Source organism: Corvus kubaryi, unplaced genomic scaffold, assembly GCF_017639235.1.
Source record: "Corvus kubaryi isolate FWS band 111438036 unplaced genomic scaffold, C.kubaryi_AGA036_p1.0 split3-73, whole genome shotgun sequence".
NCBI lineage: Eukaryota > Metazoa > Chordata > Aves > Passeriformes > Corvidae > Corvus > Corvus kubaryi.
In genome coordinates, this window is record NW_024582091.1 from 34,012,290 (window position 1) to 34,028,002 (window position 15,713).

At 37.9% G+C, this 15,713-nt stretch overlaps 1 protein-coding gene across 18 annotated transcripts in view; it reads right to left on the bottom strand.

The window, feature by feature from the left end:
• Window positions 1-15,713, bottom strand: part of PTPRK (protein tyrosine phosphatase receptor type K) — a 389,377-nt gene that overhangs the window by 304,204 nt on the left and 69,460 nt on the right. For all 18 annotated transcript variants that reach the window (XM_042017411.1, XM_042017415.1, XM_042017404.1 and 15 more), the window contains exon 2: window positions 1,626-1,748. In XM_042017411.1, the coding sequence (XP_041873345.1) occupies window positions 1,626-1,748 (123 nt within the window). The remainder of the gene's footprint in view (window positions 1-1,625; window positions 1,749-15,713) is intronic.

Sequence of the window (15,713 nt, forward strand, 5' to 3'; positions counted from 1 at the left end):
CAGACCAGAACAGATTTGAGGCTTAGTTTTAGTCCACATCTCAGTCACCAAACATCAAGCTTGGCCTAGCATTTTAACAAGAAGCCTAGCATTTTGACCAAAGAAAGAAAATAATAATAACCAGAGCTTCTGCTGTATCTGTTTTGAACTATCCCTGAAAAATTCCTTTATTCTGATAGATTTTATTGAGCAGCCACAATTTTGCATACAGATGCAAAAATAAGAACTTCCTCTGATAGAATCCATGTGCTACACTCAGAGAAAAAAAGAGTCTGTAGCAGAGTTGAACAGAAATCACATACCAGAGAGCACTGTGTCATTTAACACTGAAAACTGCCTAAGGATGACAGGTATGTTATTTGGGGTAAGCAAGAAGCTATCTCGTCATTTAGGTTCATTCAAAATAAAATTCCTCAAATTGCTCTTCTTCCTAGACAAGGTGTGCCAAAAGTCTGAAAATACCAAAATTTCCCAAAATAGTGCTTCCATCACAATTAAGATACCTCCAACCTTTATAAAAAAAACATGTAGATTCTGAAAAATGCAAACAGAATAGTAATTAATTTCAGCCTTACTGGGGGAGATATTGTTTTGAGCTTTTTTTAATATAAGACCTTCACGAATGTTGAGGCTTCAGGCTTTAAATTTATTCTTCCTTATGCAAAACTGAAGCACCAAGAAGTCCATTAAATAAACTGTGGGTCTTGCTTAATTAAACTATTTTGCAAGTTATTGGGCATGGTAACACCTGCTCGTATTGATGACTCCAAAGCAGGAGTAACCCAGCTAGGTAGCAGTTAAGTAAAATTATATAGATCAACCACCATTAATAATTCACAACAGTATGAAAAAGCAGGGGAAAGAATGGTGCAGAGGTGAGGTTACTTCTGTGTGGCAACATTTCCCACTCCTTCTCCACACACACCTCACTTCACAAAACCTTTTAGATACAAATAAAATAGCCATGACCTTTTTTCCTCCTCTGCATGATTAATTACTTAATGTATTATTAATTGGAAAATGTAGCTGAATTTCAAATGCTTTCATTCTCTCAGCATATCATGCTGTCTGGGAAGCGCCGATTAAGCTGTTCATCAAAGGTGAGCAGGCAAGGTCATGTAGGCTGTGCCTCTTCAGTTATTCATTACCTGTCCTAAATAGTAATTAACAACAGCAATATTTCCATAAATCAAAGCTTTTCTGATTACCTTCGGATGATAGGAGGTTGGGGGGAGGGGAGGGAAGGAATCAGTGTATAGGGTTTTTGCATGTATCCCTTTTTCACCATTTCTTCTAGTGCCTACCTGAATAATTGAATCGATACATTAGCTGTCATATAAAACACAGAATTTGACTTAAAGTCAAGAGGAATTCCACACAGAATAAAGAGGAAATTGTGGCTTCCTTTCTCCCTTCCCTACGCCTCATCCCAGCTTTACAGGGGGATTTGATCTAAGAAGGCTTCTCAATTACCAAGACTGTTACATTTATTAGTTTTGTTTCTTTTTATTACCTCCCTTATCAAGGTTAGAATGGGGATCTCAGAGCATGGCCTTGAGGCCATATTCAGTGAGGCTCCAAATTTATAAAGAAACTTATCCTTCAATATCTATGAGGTTTCTCACCTTGAGGCATTTCAGGTGGCAAATAGTGAGGCTCTTGAGCACTGACATGCACCCAGTCGAAATCATCATACAGGTCTTGGTGGTAGTCACAGGGCCCAGGACCATCATCAAATGTGCATCCTCCTAGAGAAGAAACTTGTTATTAGTTTATTTAAAAGCAGAGATCTTTCAAGAGTCAAGCAGAAGTGTTTCTCAGGGGCCCACCACAACTGCAGTGCCTGCACAGCCTTGTACCACAGTTCACAGGCTTGCTTTTACAAAGCTAAAGCCTGCAAACAACTCACCCATCAGTGTTCCACTCTCTTTGGTAAAAACATCACTACTCCACACAACCAATTTCCCCCAAGAGCACCTTCTTTCAGAGCAAATCATAGCCTGAAGTCACCAATCCAAGTGAAACCTATCTGCATGACAAAAAGCAACATGCTATCTAAACCACAGGGGCAGCTGAAAATAATGGACCGAGGTCAAAGATGAAAATCAAAAACTCTGATGCATTGAAAACATAAGCAGTCCAAACACTGACAACAAGGATAAATACTGCGCCCAAAACAGTCAGAAAAATTAATTAAAATTACTTAGAAATTAAATAATTGCTGCAGAATGAATTTGGTAATCTTGATTTACTAAATCAGTCTAGCATAACATAGCAAGGCATTTTTTCAGGGTCACAAAAACAACAGATATCAAAACCTTACAACAGAAGTTCTGAGGAGAAGTGACAGAGAGAAAGAAAAATGGGAGGAATGTAAAGGATGGGAGGCAAAAAAAAGGACAGAATTCCCATGCATAACAGTGATATCTGCCCTGTCTCATTCACAAACTTTTTTAGTCCATTATTAACTCAAGGCCATTAAATAGTCTGGGAAAAAGAGAAGAAAGCATGACAATCACAGAAAAAGATCAAAGTTTGAGAAGGAAGAAACAAAGGAATCAAAAGAGCCTGGTCAAAGGAAAAAGCAGAGCATAAAGGCAAGAAAATACAGATGTCATGCATACAATTCTGCATGAGCTGTTCTCTCTATTCATGGCACACAGCCCTAGAGTTTGCTCCTCCTGCTCAAAAACAAAAGGCAATACCAGGAGAGAGTGAAAGAGAAAACACACTGCATTCGTTATGATTTAGGCGGTATTTTTTAATCCAGAGAAGTTTATATAAGAACCCAAGAACTAGACCATAGACCATTTTTGGAAGTCAGTGGAGATATTTCTTGCATCCACTTCTTCCTGTCCTCAGTAATTCAGGCACATCAATCCAAATAACAACACTTATCACAACAAAAGTTCCTTTTGCTAAGACACTTCTAGAATAACAGGGTGTTTGTATTAACTTTGTTGTCTGACTTTTAAATACAAAATATGGGACAAGTACTTTGAGAACAAACAAAAACCCGTTATTACAATAAAGTCCAGTGTTGCCCTCTGATGAGTCACCATCACAGCACAAACAGCCAACACTCTTCCATGCCTGCCTGGGTCTCACCAGCTCACCTGGGTCTCACCCCAGAGGCAAATGGGCTGGAGATGGGAAAGGGGAGATTCAGGACCATCAAGAACTACAGCCTGTGCTCATTCCTGTCCCCTGTACAAGACATAAATGGTATAGAACTCAGAAAGGCCAGAGAAAAAGGAAAGGAGGAATGGGCATGTATGTCACCAAATTGAGAATGAAAATGCTTTTAACCTACCCAAAACAGAATATTCAAGTATCAGGTAACAGGCAGAGAGTTTGCTAAAACAGTGTTCATATTTAGGGAAGAGTAATTTCCTTTTACTAAATTTCATAAACAAATCTGTACTGTGTCCCACACCAAGAGATCTTTTATCTTGCATCTTTTATTAGGGATAACTCAAATAGTTCCCAAAAATCTGCAAAAGTATTTGTAATTTTGAATGAATGACAAAACTAAGTTTTAGATAATCCTACCTCACCAAAACCCATTGCCAGATACATACCCAGGCACCCCCAGAATTACCTGTTAACCAATGTTTCAGCTGGCAAGGACAAAGAAAGAAAATTCTACACTGAAGCAAAATTTGTGCTAAATCCTTGTACCAAAAACCCTTAAAACGTCATATTCATCTCTGTATTAACAAAACTTGCTCAAACATCACCCTGTGAAACATGAGCAGAGCATCAACAGCAGCAACAAAAAAGCCCCAACATCTTATTCCCTGTTGGTTACTACATCAGTGTCACTGTCAAATACTGCAAGGCACGAGAGAAATATTTGTGTGTCAGAGAAATATTTATACTTTTCAAAATCCCAAATCCAGTGCCCTCTGTTACCAGTGAGAGACTTTTCTAATTAAAATCTATTATGAAAACACCAAAAATACTTAGAACATAAATCTTGCATTTTGATTTAACTTACATTACACCTCTATGAGCACTCTACAGCAAAAAAATGTACATTTCCTTCAACAGTTTATTGATAAATGAATAGCAGTTTCCCTTAAAGGGAAGTTATCAGTCTCCTGTCCCAGCACCAAAATGACATATGGCTTTGAAGCACATGCCTGCAGGGCACCCATTACCCTTTTTAATGGTTTAAGTGCCCTCAGTATATAAATTTAAACCACCAATGAATCTTTTAGTCTCATTTAGAAGATGAATGTCCTTAATTGCTTGTCTTTGTACCCACTATTAATTTTAGTTATCAGGGTTCTGATTAGCAATAACAACTCGCCTTTTAATACACAGCAAGCCATCCCAACCTCATGGCTGCACCCACAGAACAAGCAAGTGTGCGTTTATCATATACATATGAGCAAAGTTTATCAGGGCAGATTATCAACCCACTACAAAATCAACCCTGTAACAACTGCTTGAACCAATGGCTTCCTCTCATGGAGCACACTGCCACCTTACCTCTTACCAACATACTGAGACTTTTCAAGGCAGGTAAACAACTAATTCTGTAGTGTTTTATCCAGTACTACACAAGACAGGCCAAGCTTTTCAAACCCCCTGCAGACTACTCCTTAAGATTTAAAACATGAGCAAATATAGACCTCTCCTTCTCTCTTTTAACAGTCAATTGCCTGCATGCTATTTCAGTAATTCCAGGCAGAAAGAGACAAACCTGGTGCAACATGCTGTGTGGAAAACACAGGGAGAAGAGGTGGTGGGTGGGTGAAACCTGGAGTGATATATTTTGTTCCCAGCCATTTGTTCAAAACTGTATACATTTTAAATCAAATCTTAAACCACTCAAACGTAAAACCACATCTGACAAAAGCACACAGTAGGCCAGGACTTATTAGCACCCTAATTCAGCTACTGGGCCACTGTCCACAATAATGTAACAGCATTGCTCAGGGAAGACAGTGGATCAGCTTGATGAACATTCACTACCTTCCAATGAAGTTCAGCAGCTGAACTCAAATAGCCATTCACATTTGTTGCCTAACGCTTTGACAACAGTCCGCTAATATCCTACAGATGATAAGTCAGAAATCTCCTACTAAGACATTTGTAACTTCCTCCAAAACTCAATAAAATGGTACTTCACTACCAACCACTGTCCCATTACCTATCACCACCACATTCCTTTAGCTACCACTGATGCATAACTTACAATTTTTCTTCAATACTACCCTGCCACTGGAATTTGTCCATACCTACCAGCACACATATCCTACCACTGTGATTTGTGCACGTCTGCTCAATCTCCCAGCTGGAAGTACACAGTGCTGACATTCAAATGTTCTTGGATCTTGCAGTACCTAAATCCATATTTACCTTATATTTCTATTATCATGCTTCTGAAAAAGATGGCAGCAGCAGCAGTGATCAGAGTAATACACCAGACTGGTCTGACCTCAGCAGCCTGATGTGGGTCAAGGGACTGGGTTGGAAGGCAATAAGTAGAATCTCCTCTCTTCAAACAACACTGCCCTCAGGACATGGCCCAGAAGAGCTGGATGGGACAGCATCAACCAGAGTCATGACTTGCCACACCTGCGGAGGTGGCAGCAGCAATCAAGTCACCCTCAACAATCAAAGACAAGCAAAAAGAAAAACACAGGTTGTCCATCGGGAACAAACACCCCACCAACAGCTGGAATAGATAGATAAGAAGACAGAATTTTAAATATCTCTGATTATTTTGTCAAACTACTAATTGTATTTTGGATCAATCAAATTTGCTCAGTTGCTTGTGAAGTATTTGGGAAACATTTACCTTTCACAGAAACCAAGAAAAACAACAATTCACTGTATCCATTATCTTTTCTCGTAAGCTTCACTACGTTATCAACTTCAGCTTAAACAGACCGAGAACACACACTCCCCTTCAACGTCCTTCTAAAAGATAAGTGATAAATCATGCTAGCCTCAAAAAATTTCCTGCCTACATGTCCATTTTCATCTATGAAAGATAAAGAATCTTAAATGTTCATTATAAAAAGAAAGATTAATATCCCACACTGAACTCTCAGAAAATAAATTAAAGCTCTGCTTAATAACAAGGTCATCAAGATTAACCTAAATTTAATCTCAAAATTAATCATAAAATACCCAAAATCAACCAAAATTTAATGAAGATTTAGTAAAGACATTATAGTCAAAACTGACGCATCATCTATTTTGGGGGATTGACCCAGGCTAGACACCATGTGCCCACCAAAGCTGCTCTATCAATCCCCTCCTCAGGGGAGAGAAAAATATTTTGAAATACCTGTGGGTCACTCACCAATTACTATCATGGGCAAACCACACTCAATTTATTACCAATCAAATCAGAGCAGGGTAATGAAAAACAATATCAAATCTTAAAAACCCTTTTGCCACACAGAAAATTTTTCCCCTTAAATCTGTTATGCCAGAGGCATTACCACTGTCTCTGACAGGCTCAGCCAGGGTCTGTCTTGGAGCTTGGCACTGGCTCTGACAGATACAGGGGAAGCTTCTGGCAGTTCTTAACAGAAGCCACCCCTGTAACCCCCCCAGCCACCAAAACTTCGCCACACAAATCCAAATTACCTATAAAAAGCTATTTTTAAATACTTATTTATTTATTTAAATTTAAAAATCAATTGCACAGTTTTAAAATCATAATGATAATTCCTTAGCAGCAACACTTGGCACTGACATTGCCCTGTGATTTGGATTTATCCTACCTCCTTTTATCACAATCCAGGAAAGAAGAGCTAAACAGATCTTTTTTCCACCAGGTTAAAATAAAAATAAGCTTAAGACTAGAAGAAGGACGTGTCAATAACTCCCACTGATAAACGGATGCCCAGTACAACTTTACTGTGGCCTCCCAGCTCATCAGCTCAGGACAAAAAGAAAAAACTGATTCTGAATTTGAATAACTGATCTTTGTCTAACAATTCCAATGTTCTCACTGCACTTCCTAGAGATTATGCACTTCTACTATATAGAATAGAAACAGGCAGTTGCACAACAACATTAAATTAAATTTAAGATACTCATAACATTTATTATTAATAGCATTATAAGGATGGTGCACTGGAGATCTACTGACTTCTAGCTAAAAGATGCTATTCCCAAATACAATGTAAATATTCTGTATGGCAGTTTTAATATTTAGATTTTGGAAGTGTTCTCCGTTACTTAGTACTATAACCTATCAGCATGGCAAAGGATTTTTTCAGGCACAGTATGGCATGTATTGAAAGACAGTTGAAAGAATCCGAGTTAACAGTTTAGTTCTGAGATCTGTTTTTCATCTAACCACTTCTGGTGTTATGCAGAATGCAAAACACACTAGTAATATCTCAAAGTTCATGCCCCTCCCTTTTAAGGAGCTGGTTGTGAGCGAGGAAACTCATCCACTAGGAACAAGCAGACCAGGAGGACAAGGAAACAGCAAACCAACAGCATAAGAGATCTACTAGAGGCACAAAACAAAGTTTTGTCAGCACAATTTCTCCTGTACACAGGGCTCAGTTACCAATGGTTTCTTTTGGGACTTCCATGTATGAAGGTGTCGCATCAGGGATGAAATACTCTTTTCTCATTCAGCTCAAATGACTAGTGGAACAATCTGCTCCTTCTGTTTGAGAGCACACTTTTATTTTTCTCCACCACCTGCTGTAAAATCATAATGAATAGCTCTAAATCTATCAAAGTAGATAGCTCCATGGCAAGAACCCAGTACAAAATTATGTTGATCTGTGATGTCAGGTAAAAGTCCTGTGAAAATTTACTTTTTTCTTCTCCCATTGAGTGGTGAATTCAAAGGTTGAAGAGTATAAAGGAGCTATAGCAGGTCTCTTTTCAGTCATATACATACAGGTATAAGTTCTGCTTTTAAAAATCACCCACCTACCACATTAATTTACCTGTTCATATTATAGCACACCTTGAAGCACAGGATGTTTTCATCTCCTAAAGGCACTACATTATTTCTGTTATGAGCATTTTAAAACACCTTGACTGCAGAGCATTCAAACACCTATTGAGACTATACTAAGAATTGATGTAAATGCAGTTTGAGAATAAATTTTAATGACTTGTGTTAAAATGCTTATGTTAAGTATTATCTACTGAAATTAACACTGAAACAACCTTAATTAACCTATGGCATCTAAAAAGGCAGAAGATCAGAGGCACTATTTAATGTTAAAAAAATAACCATGAAAAGAGCTGCACTTAAGGAGAATTACAGATTCTCTGTTACAAGGAGAAGTCATACTAAATACTAAGAATATTTATCTTCCTTAGAGTGGTATCTTATTCTGTAGTACTAGAATTCATTATACAAAACAACTGATTTCAAGTAACAGCAGTAAAAGCCAAGTAAATTCAACTACCTGCAAAAGTTTTTTAATTTTTTCTAAACTTGTTCTTAATATCAGGAAGTTTTAATCACCCTCTTAGCTTAGTAACTTGAACATGGGACTCCAAGTCTCATTCAATAGCACCAATAGAATATAAACTCCAACAACAAAATAGGAAATATTGTAATTTATTCCTAAATTAACGTTATTATATTTTAGTTGTAGGGCTTTTGTTGGTGCTGTGTAACAGTCAAATAATCTAAACATCCCTATAAATACATTTTTTTCTGACAAGGAATTGGACAAACCTCTCCTAAATCAGTATTTGCTATAAATCACTGTGAAATTAGAACCAATCCTACCCTCCAAAAGTCATTAAGTAGTGCAATAACAAAGGAGAAGAGTAGGGGGAAAAAAAGCTAAACAGCTTACAATCAAGTCTGATCTATGCATATTTCTTTTCATTTTCTGCCTTCCATATTCCCTATTAATAAATAGCTAATTTAATCATAGCTAATTTTAGAAAGGAAAGATGGGAACTTGATAATTATTAGGTGCAAGTTATTGAGAATGCAAGAAGCCTCAGGTGGACATCCTTTCCTGTACTCTTCCGAGTAACATATCACTATTAATGGCAGCATTTAGCCTAACCTCAAATATTGGCAGAGCATGAAGATTCACAATTAGATGTGGTCTACCTGGCCATGCCATTTATTAAATTTCTTCCATTAAATTAGCCTCTCTCTCTCTCTCTCTATACCCAGCCTGGAAAAGCCTTGTATATTTCGAATTTCAAACATCTTCACATTCACTGCCAAGAAGAATCTTTTCCATGCTTTACCAGCAGTGAACTGGATAGAAAAAGGAGAGAGACAAAGGTCTCTTTTTCTTCAAAAGATCAGCCTCTATTACATTCTCTGTCCTTCAGTTTCCAAACGAAACAAAACATAATCTAAACAAAAGTGTCTTTAAATTTCCACTTATTCTCCAGGGAAAAGAAGTTCTTCTGTTCTTTACTGGAGAGGTGATAGGAGGTAGCTGTGAAAAGTCTCAGTTGCTTAATGTCTTTTTCATCCTTCCTTGGGATGGGAAAGGCAGTGGAGAGCAAACAGCCCTACATACGCAGATCACTTTCTATAACTGAAGCTACCAAGACCATTTCCATTTCAGTTCACAAGACATTTCTGAAACCATGAGAAGAACAGTTTCATGAAATTATGTGTAGATTTTCATCAATAGGTAAGTTAAAACATCCACAGAACACCAAAGCTATTTAATATTTCAGCTTATAGGCTGCAAGCTTCAGTATTCCTGCAGTACACTGAGCAAACTTCTGACCAATTGCACTGGTGACAAGAAGTTATACCATTTGAATATAAAAAATTGGGGTATTGAGGGGTGGAATCATGTACTTGAAATTAATAAATATTTTCATACCTATACCAATAATAAAATGACAGCAAGCAAGTTCTCTGACTTCAAGAACACAATTGAGGGTTCTAAAAATAAATTATTCACTTTGATTATTTTTTATGGATATTCCGTCTTACAATGCGGCTTCTGAAAACAATACCTTTTCCAAGACACTGATAGTGCTTATCTATAGAAAAATCTTATATAGATATCACAGGCTCTGGCATTTCTCCTAAACATTCTTACAATATGCTGTTAAAAAGCAATGGATAAGAATAAGATTAAACTCAGCAGGAGTGTTAAATGAAGATAGCCCTACTAACAGTACATGAAATCACAAAATTTTCTGCAGATTGACTGCTAGGTTATTTTGTAACCTACTCTCCAAGGGAAAAAAAAAAGATTAAATAAGGACTTGGAAGAAATAAGTTCACAGCTCAACTTCTATCTCTACTAATCATGCCACCAACTCAACTGCAAAAGCAGGCCTAACAACTACACATCACAAAATCACAGAATATGCTGAGTGGGAAGGGACCCATCAGGATCATCGAGCCCAACTCCTGGGCACAGAACATCCCCAAGAGTCACACCATGTGCCTGAGAGCATAGTCCAAATGCTTCTTGAACTCTGTCAGGCTTGGTGCTGTGACCACTTCCCTGGGGAGCCTGTTCCAGTGCCCAACCACCCCCAGGGTGAAGAACCTTTTCCTGATATCCAACCTAAACCTCCCCTGACACAACTCCAGGCCATTCCCTTGGGTCATGTCACTGGTCACCAGAGAAAAGAGATCAGTGCCTGCCCCTCCTCTTCCCCTCATGAGGAAGTTGTAACTGCAATGAGGTCTCCCCTCAGTCTCCTCTTCTTCAGGCTGAACAGACCAAGTGACCTCAGCCACTCCTCATACAGCTTCCCCTCTAGGCCATTCTCCATCCTTGTGGCCCTCCTTTGGACACTTTCTAATAATTTCATCTCTTTTTTATATTGTGGCACCCAGAACTGCCCCCAGCACTTGAGGTGAGGCCTCCCCAGTGCAGAGCAGAGTGGGACAATCCCCTCCCTTGATCGGCTGGCGATGGTGTGCCTGATGCACCCCAGGAGAGGGTTGGCACTCCTGGATGCCAGAGCACTGCTGACTTATATTCAGCATTCTGCCAACCAGGACCCCCAGGTCCCTTTCCATGACACTGTTTTTCAGTGCCACCCTATTACAATTTTGACAGTTTAGCCATAAAGTAGGGTGACAGGGGACAATATAAGTTATTTAAAGTTTGTTCTGGAACCCATCTCTTTTTCTATCAGTTATTAAAACTTCATTCAAAAGACAAAAACAAAAGCTTCCAGCTAGGCAATAGGAGCAAATATTCAACAAAAAAAAAGTTTCCTCTTTGAGAACAACAAACACAAATTCCCACAGCATCAGTGCAGAAGCCAGACAAATGAGTAAATGAGACAAGAGTACGTAAGTTATGCAGACTGAAATTTAAAAGAAGCTCAAGGTACATGGGGGCACAGAGCTCAAAATGAATGTGGCTAACATGAAAGCTGAGGACTTCCTAAGGGGAAGTGAGCATAAGATAGTGCATAAAATATTAAATGGTCATGCAAAAAGGAAGATCAAATTAAATGCAAGAAAATAGAAGAGCTCTGATGTTGAAAATAACAGAAGCTGTAACAAAAGATCATTTCTGAAGCCTCAGAAGGAGATAAGAACAAGAAGGTAGAGAGATGATTGAAGAGTTCGGTCATTGTATAAATCCAGAGCCTCAAGAGGATGACAAGAACCTCTCAGAAGAGATCTTTCAAGAAACAACATCAAGGTACACAAAGAATTGAGTTAGCAGTGAATCACCAAACTTTGGCACATAAATAGGAGGGCCATGAGCAGTACATACTGAGTTTAAAAATATACCTTCACACACACAGGCGCTGCCAAACTAAGAGCCAAATACTTTTGTGTCAGAAGTGCAGATACTGCTCTAGTTTCTGATTTTGTAGTAAGAAAAGTGGTAAGTACTTTAATATCTTGCATATCTTTTCATACAATCCAGCAAGATGAAAGGAAGGTTAGAAAGAAGAACAGTATAAAAGTATTTTGAAAGCAGTGAAGGTTTCTACACCAACAGGAGACAGCCAAACTTCCAAATTTAGTGAAAGACTGGATGAGATACAGACCAACAAATAACAAATTCAAGATATACTGGGCCCCAATCTACAGAATCAGAGAACGGTTGAGTGTGGAAGGGCTACTGCAGGCCATCTGGTCCAACCCCTCTGCTCAAGCAGAGCCATCTAGAGGCTAGGTGCCTAGGACCATGTCCAGACCACGTCTCCACGGATGGAGATTCCACAGTTTCCCTAGGCAACCTGTGCCGGTGCTCAGTAACCCACACTGTTAAAAGAAAAAACAACCAAAAAAACCAATCAACCAAACAAAAAAACCCCAAAAACTAACAACAAACCACAAAACAAAAAAACACCACCAAAACAAAAAAAACCCACGTTAATGTATTAGTGTTTCCTGGTGCTCAGTGGGACCTTCCCTGTTTGGAAGACAGTGTCCACTGAAAGCAGAAAGTATTTGCTGATGTCCTTCACATATCTGGAAATGGCTTCAAGCACAAGCTGTTCCATCACCTTCCCAGAATCAAGGTTATATGGAGCAGCCCATCCTTTCCTGGGCTCTCCTTGCATAATCTCCTATTAAAATGATGTCTTATCTTAAGCTTTCCTCAGCAATGCTTCATACATTCCCTGGTATCAAAATGAAGTTTTGCACTTCCTTACTGGTTTTAACACCTTTTATTCAATCACAAAGACAAGTATAACATTGTCCTTTGCAATGTTATGCTTAAAGATGGACTAAAGTATCACAGAAAATCGAAGATAAAAACAAGAATTATATGAGAACTTTTCATATTGAACAAGCTGAGAACAGCAAACACAAAGAAATAAGAGATTTTTCTTTTATCTTCTGTCTTCTACCTTTCCTTTTTGGACTTACAAATCTGAGTCTTCCCTTACATGTGCCCTACAGAATCAAATGAATGTCAAATGGATGATTCATTTCACACACTACTCTTTGTATCAGTTCTTACTTCATTCTTCAGCAAAGTAAGATTTATCAAAATATTTTCTAACTATGAGGAAAATATTTTAGGTAAATTACATTGGGAGAGAGTAATCTGACAGCAAAGCTCTTTAACGCTCAGAGAAACCCACATTATGCTAACAACTCACTTTCTTCCTTTACATCTTGTAGCCAAATCACTACTTGCTGTTGAACTGATTTAAAATATAAATTGTGCATGTAAGAAAATAGTGTATCTCTTCTCTCATCAGATTTGGTCCTCAGCAAGACGTCTGGTGAACAAACAGCACAAATCAGCACACCATTTTGCACAAAACTTACTGATATGCCATCAAACTTGGCTTTACTTGTGCAATTAAAAAAACTCTCAACAGAGAAATTGCAATAGGCGTATAAACTTCTAGCAAGAAATCACTATTTTATATTAAAAATATTTACAATCAGAACAGTAGTAATACTACCATTTAAAAAACAAAGATAACATTATTTTATGGCTTCCCAGGGAATTGAACTCAAGAACTTTAAACTTGTGGTTTTATCTGAAAATCTGCGCTTGAGTTTCACTAAAACTAACTATTACAAGAATACTTAACTATATTATAGTATTTTTCAAGCAGATTCAAGTTGTGTTTAATCTCTCCATTTCTTAAATGGAGAAACATTCTCACTGGGTTGGCTTTTTAAAATAGTGTAAGCCTGAAGGTTGGATAAAACCTGCTTTATGCTGTGCAATGAAGTCGTAGCTTTTTGAAGCCAATCATCCGTCCGTGTCCTGAAGGCAGACTGCCCAAAGCACAGCAAGGAGAACAGAGAAGCACTATTCTGACAATCTTACCACTCCAGCACACAAGTGAAAACATATCCCTTTATGTTGCACATTGCACAGAAGTTAAGTGCAAAAAAACCTGTGGCTGAAAACTGTCCCGGTAGGCACTGATAGGGTGCCGGTACTAGTCAGAGCATAAATTCACCACTCAGCCTTTAGAGTTTAAGACTGAATTAAATATTCTCATGAAAACATCAGCTTGATGCTAAATAATAGCCAAAAGGTGATTCAAGAGTTAAAAGGGAGAAAATTTATAAAAGAATACTGAACATTTCTTTACAAAATTATAAGCCACACCCAGAAATCTGTGTGGTTCTAGTTTTCCATCTCCTAAGGGTTATAATAGAAATAATAAAGGCTTAGAGAACATTTGAAATGGAAAAAAAAGGAAAAAAAGTCTCACACTTCGCTTTTGCACTAGCTTCTCTTTTTTCAAATTAGACAAGACACTTACATATTCAACTAGAACTTATACCAGTATTACATGCCCATGTTTTCACAATATCTTTTCAGTTATCCTTTGGAACTATATTCACAAAGGTGTATACGACAAAGCATTCATTTTTTGGTCTGCCATTACCTAAAACAGCATGCAATTTTCTAGGGGAAGGAAAGAAAGGCTGCAGCAGGATAAGCTGCTAAAAAGAATAATTTTCAAAATTCCTACTATATCTCATCTGAGAACAAAAATCTTGTATAAGGAGAAAATATTTGGAGAGCTTCACATTTGGGGTTTGTTTTGTTTTCTTAAAGCCTGAAGAAAAAACGTGAACTGTTTCAGTGGACAATGTGTGTCCTAATGCTTGCATCACTTGTCACCATAAATAATTTTTTAAAAAATTAAAAATTAAAATAAAAACTCTAGCTTCTCCACAAAAGCAATATTCTTCTCTGTTTCCTAATTTTTTGCAATTGTAATTTAAAGAAAGCTCAAAATTGGATCTGAACTACCAAGTTATCATTTAAAGGTTAAAATACAGAACATAATGCAGAGCAATACATTCAGAAGAAAATAATTCATAGAGACCAAAGCCCAAGAAAGCATAACAATTTTTAATGCAATAGAAAAATCAATACTTAATAACCAACACATAATCTGGATGCAATGAATAAAGCAGCAAGCATAATAAAAATTTTGCTGATTTTGAATTGAAACACTTTAGTACCAGAGGAATATAAGAAATTTGTAATAAAACAGCATCAAAGTGTGACCAGAAGTTTCCTCCCTTATTTTTTGCCATATCACAGTCCACCCCAAAAAAGTATGAGACAATGAAAAAACAGATATGTTTTGTTCATACCACAATTTGTTAAGAAAAAAGAAGTGACAGGTACAGACTATTACAAATGGCTGTTTTAAGTTCAAGTACAAATCCACGTCACCCACCAGCACAGTGAGGTTCTGTCCCCTCCTTGCATACACTTTGAAAGAACAAAGACAGACTCCATGTCTTTTTGTTTGCATCTCATCTCTGGGTGCCCTCATCTACAAATGCATTTGCAAACCCTTTTTCTGTGGGGTTGACCTCATCATAACACTGAGCCAAAGTGGTCTCCTTCTGTCTAAACTGAACCTCAGCCTGCCTTTTGGACAACCTTGGAGTAGGGCAGCACAAGTTACAACCACCCTTTTTCACTACACACTTGATCTCAGGTCAGCACTTCTTTTCTCAAGTATTACAGGTATCATCGTTCAACACTCACATCTTCCTTCAAGCCTCTTCATGTGTCCTCACTCCTGCTATACTCAGTTTTTGAAGGATAACTAAAAAGCTTCTCTGAGCCACACTCTCTTCCAGCCTTCATCTCCCCTTAACCCAATCACCTTGGCATCTCCTCTCTGCCCTTGACGAATGAGTCTTCTCCCACTCTTATCTATTCACAGCACTGCTGAAAATACTCTCTTTATAGCCCATCACTTTGGCTGCATTCCACTTTCACTTCCTCTCTCTCCATTTTCAAAGAACAAACTTTATTTTTGTTACCTTTCACTGTTTATGCCCC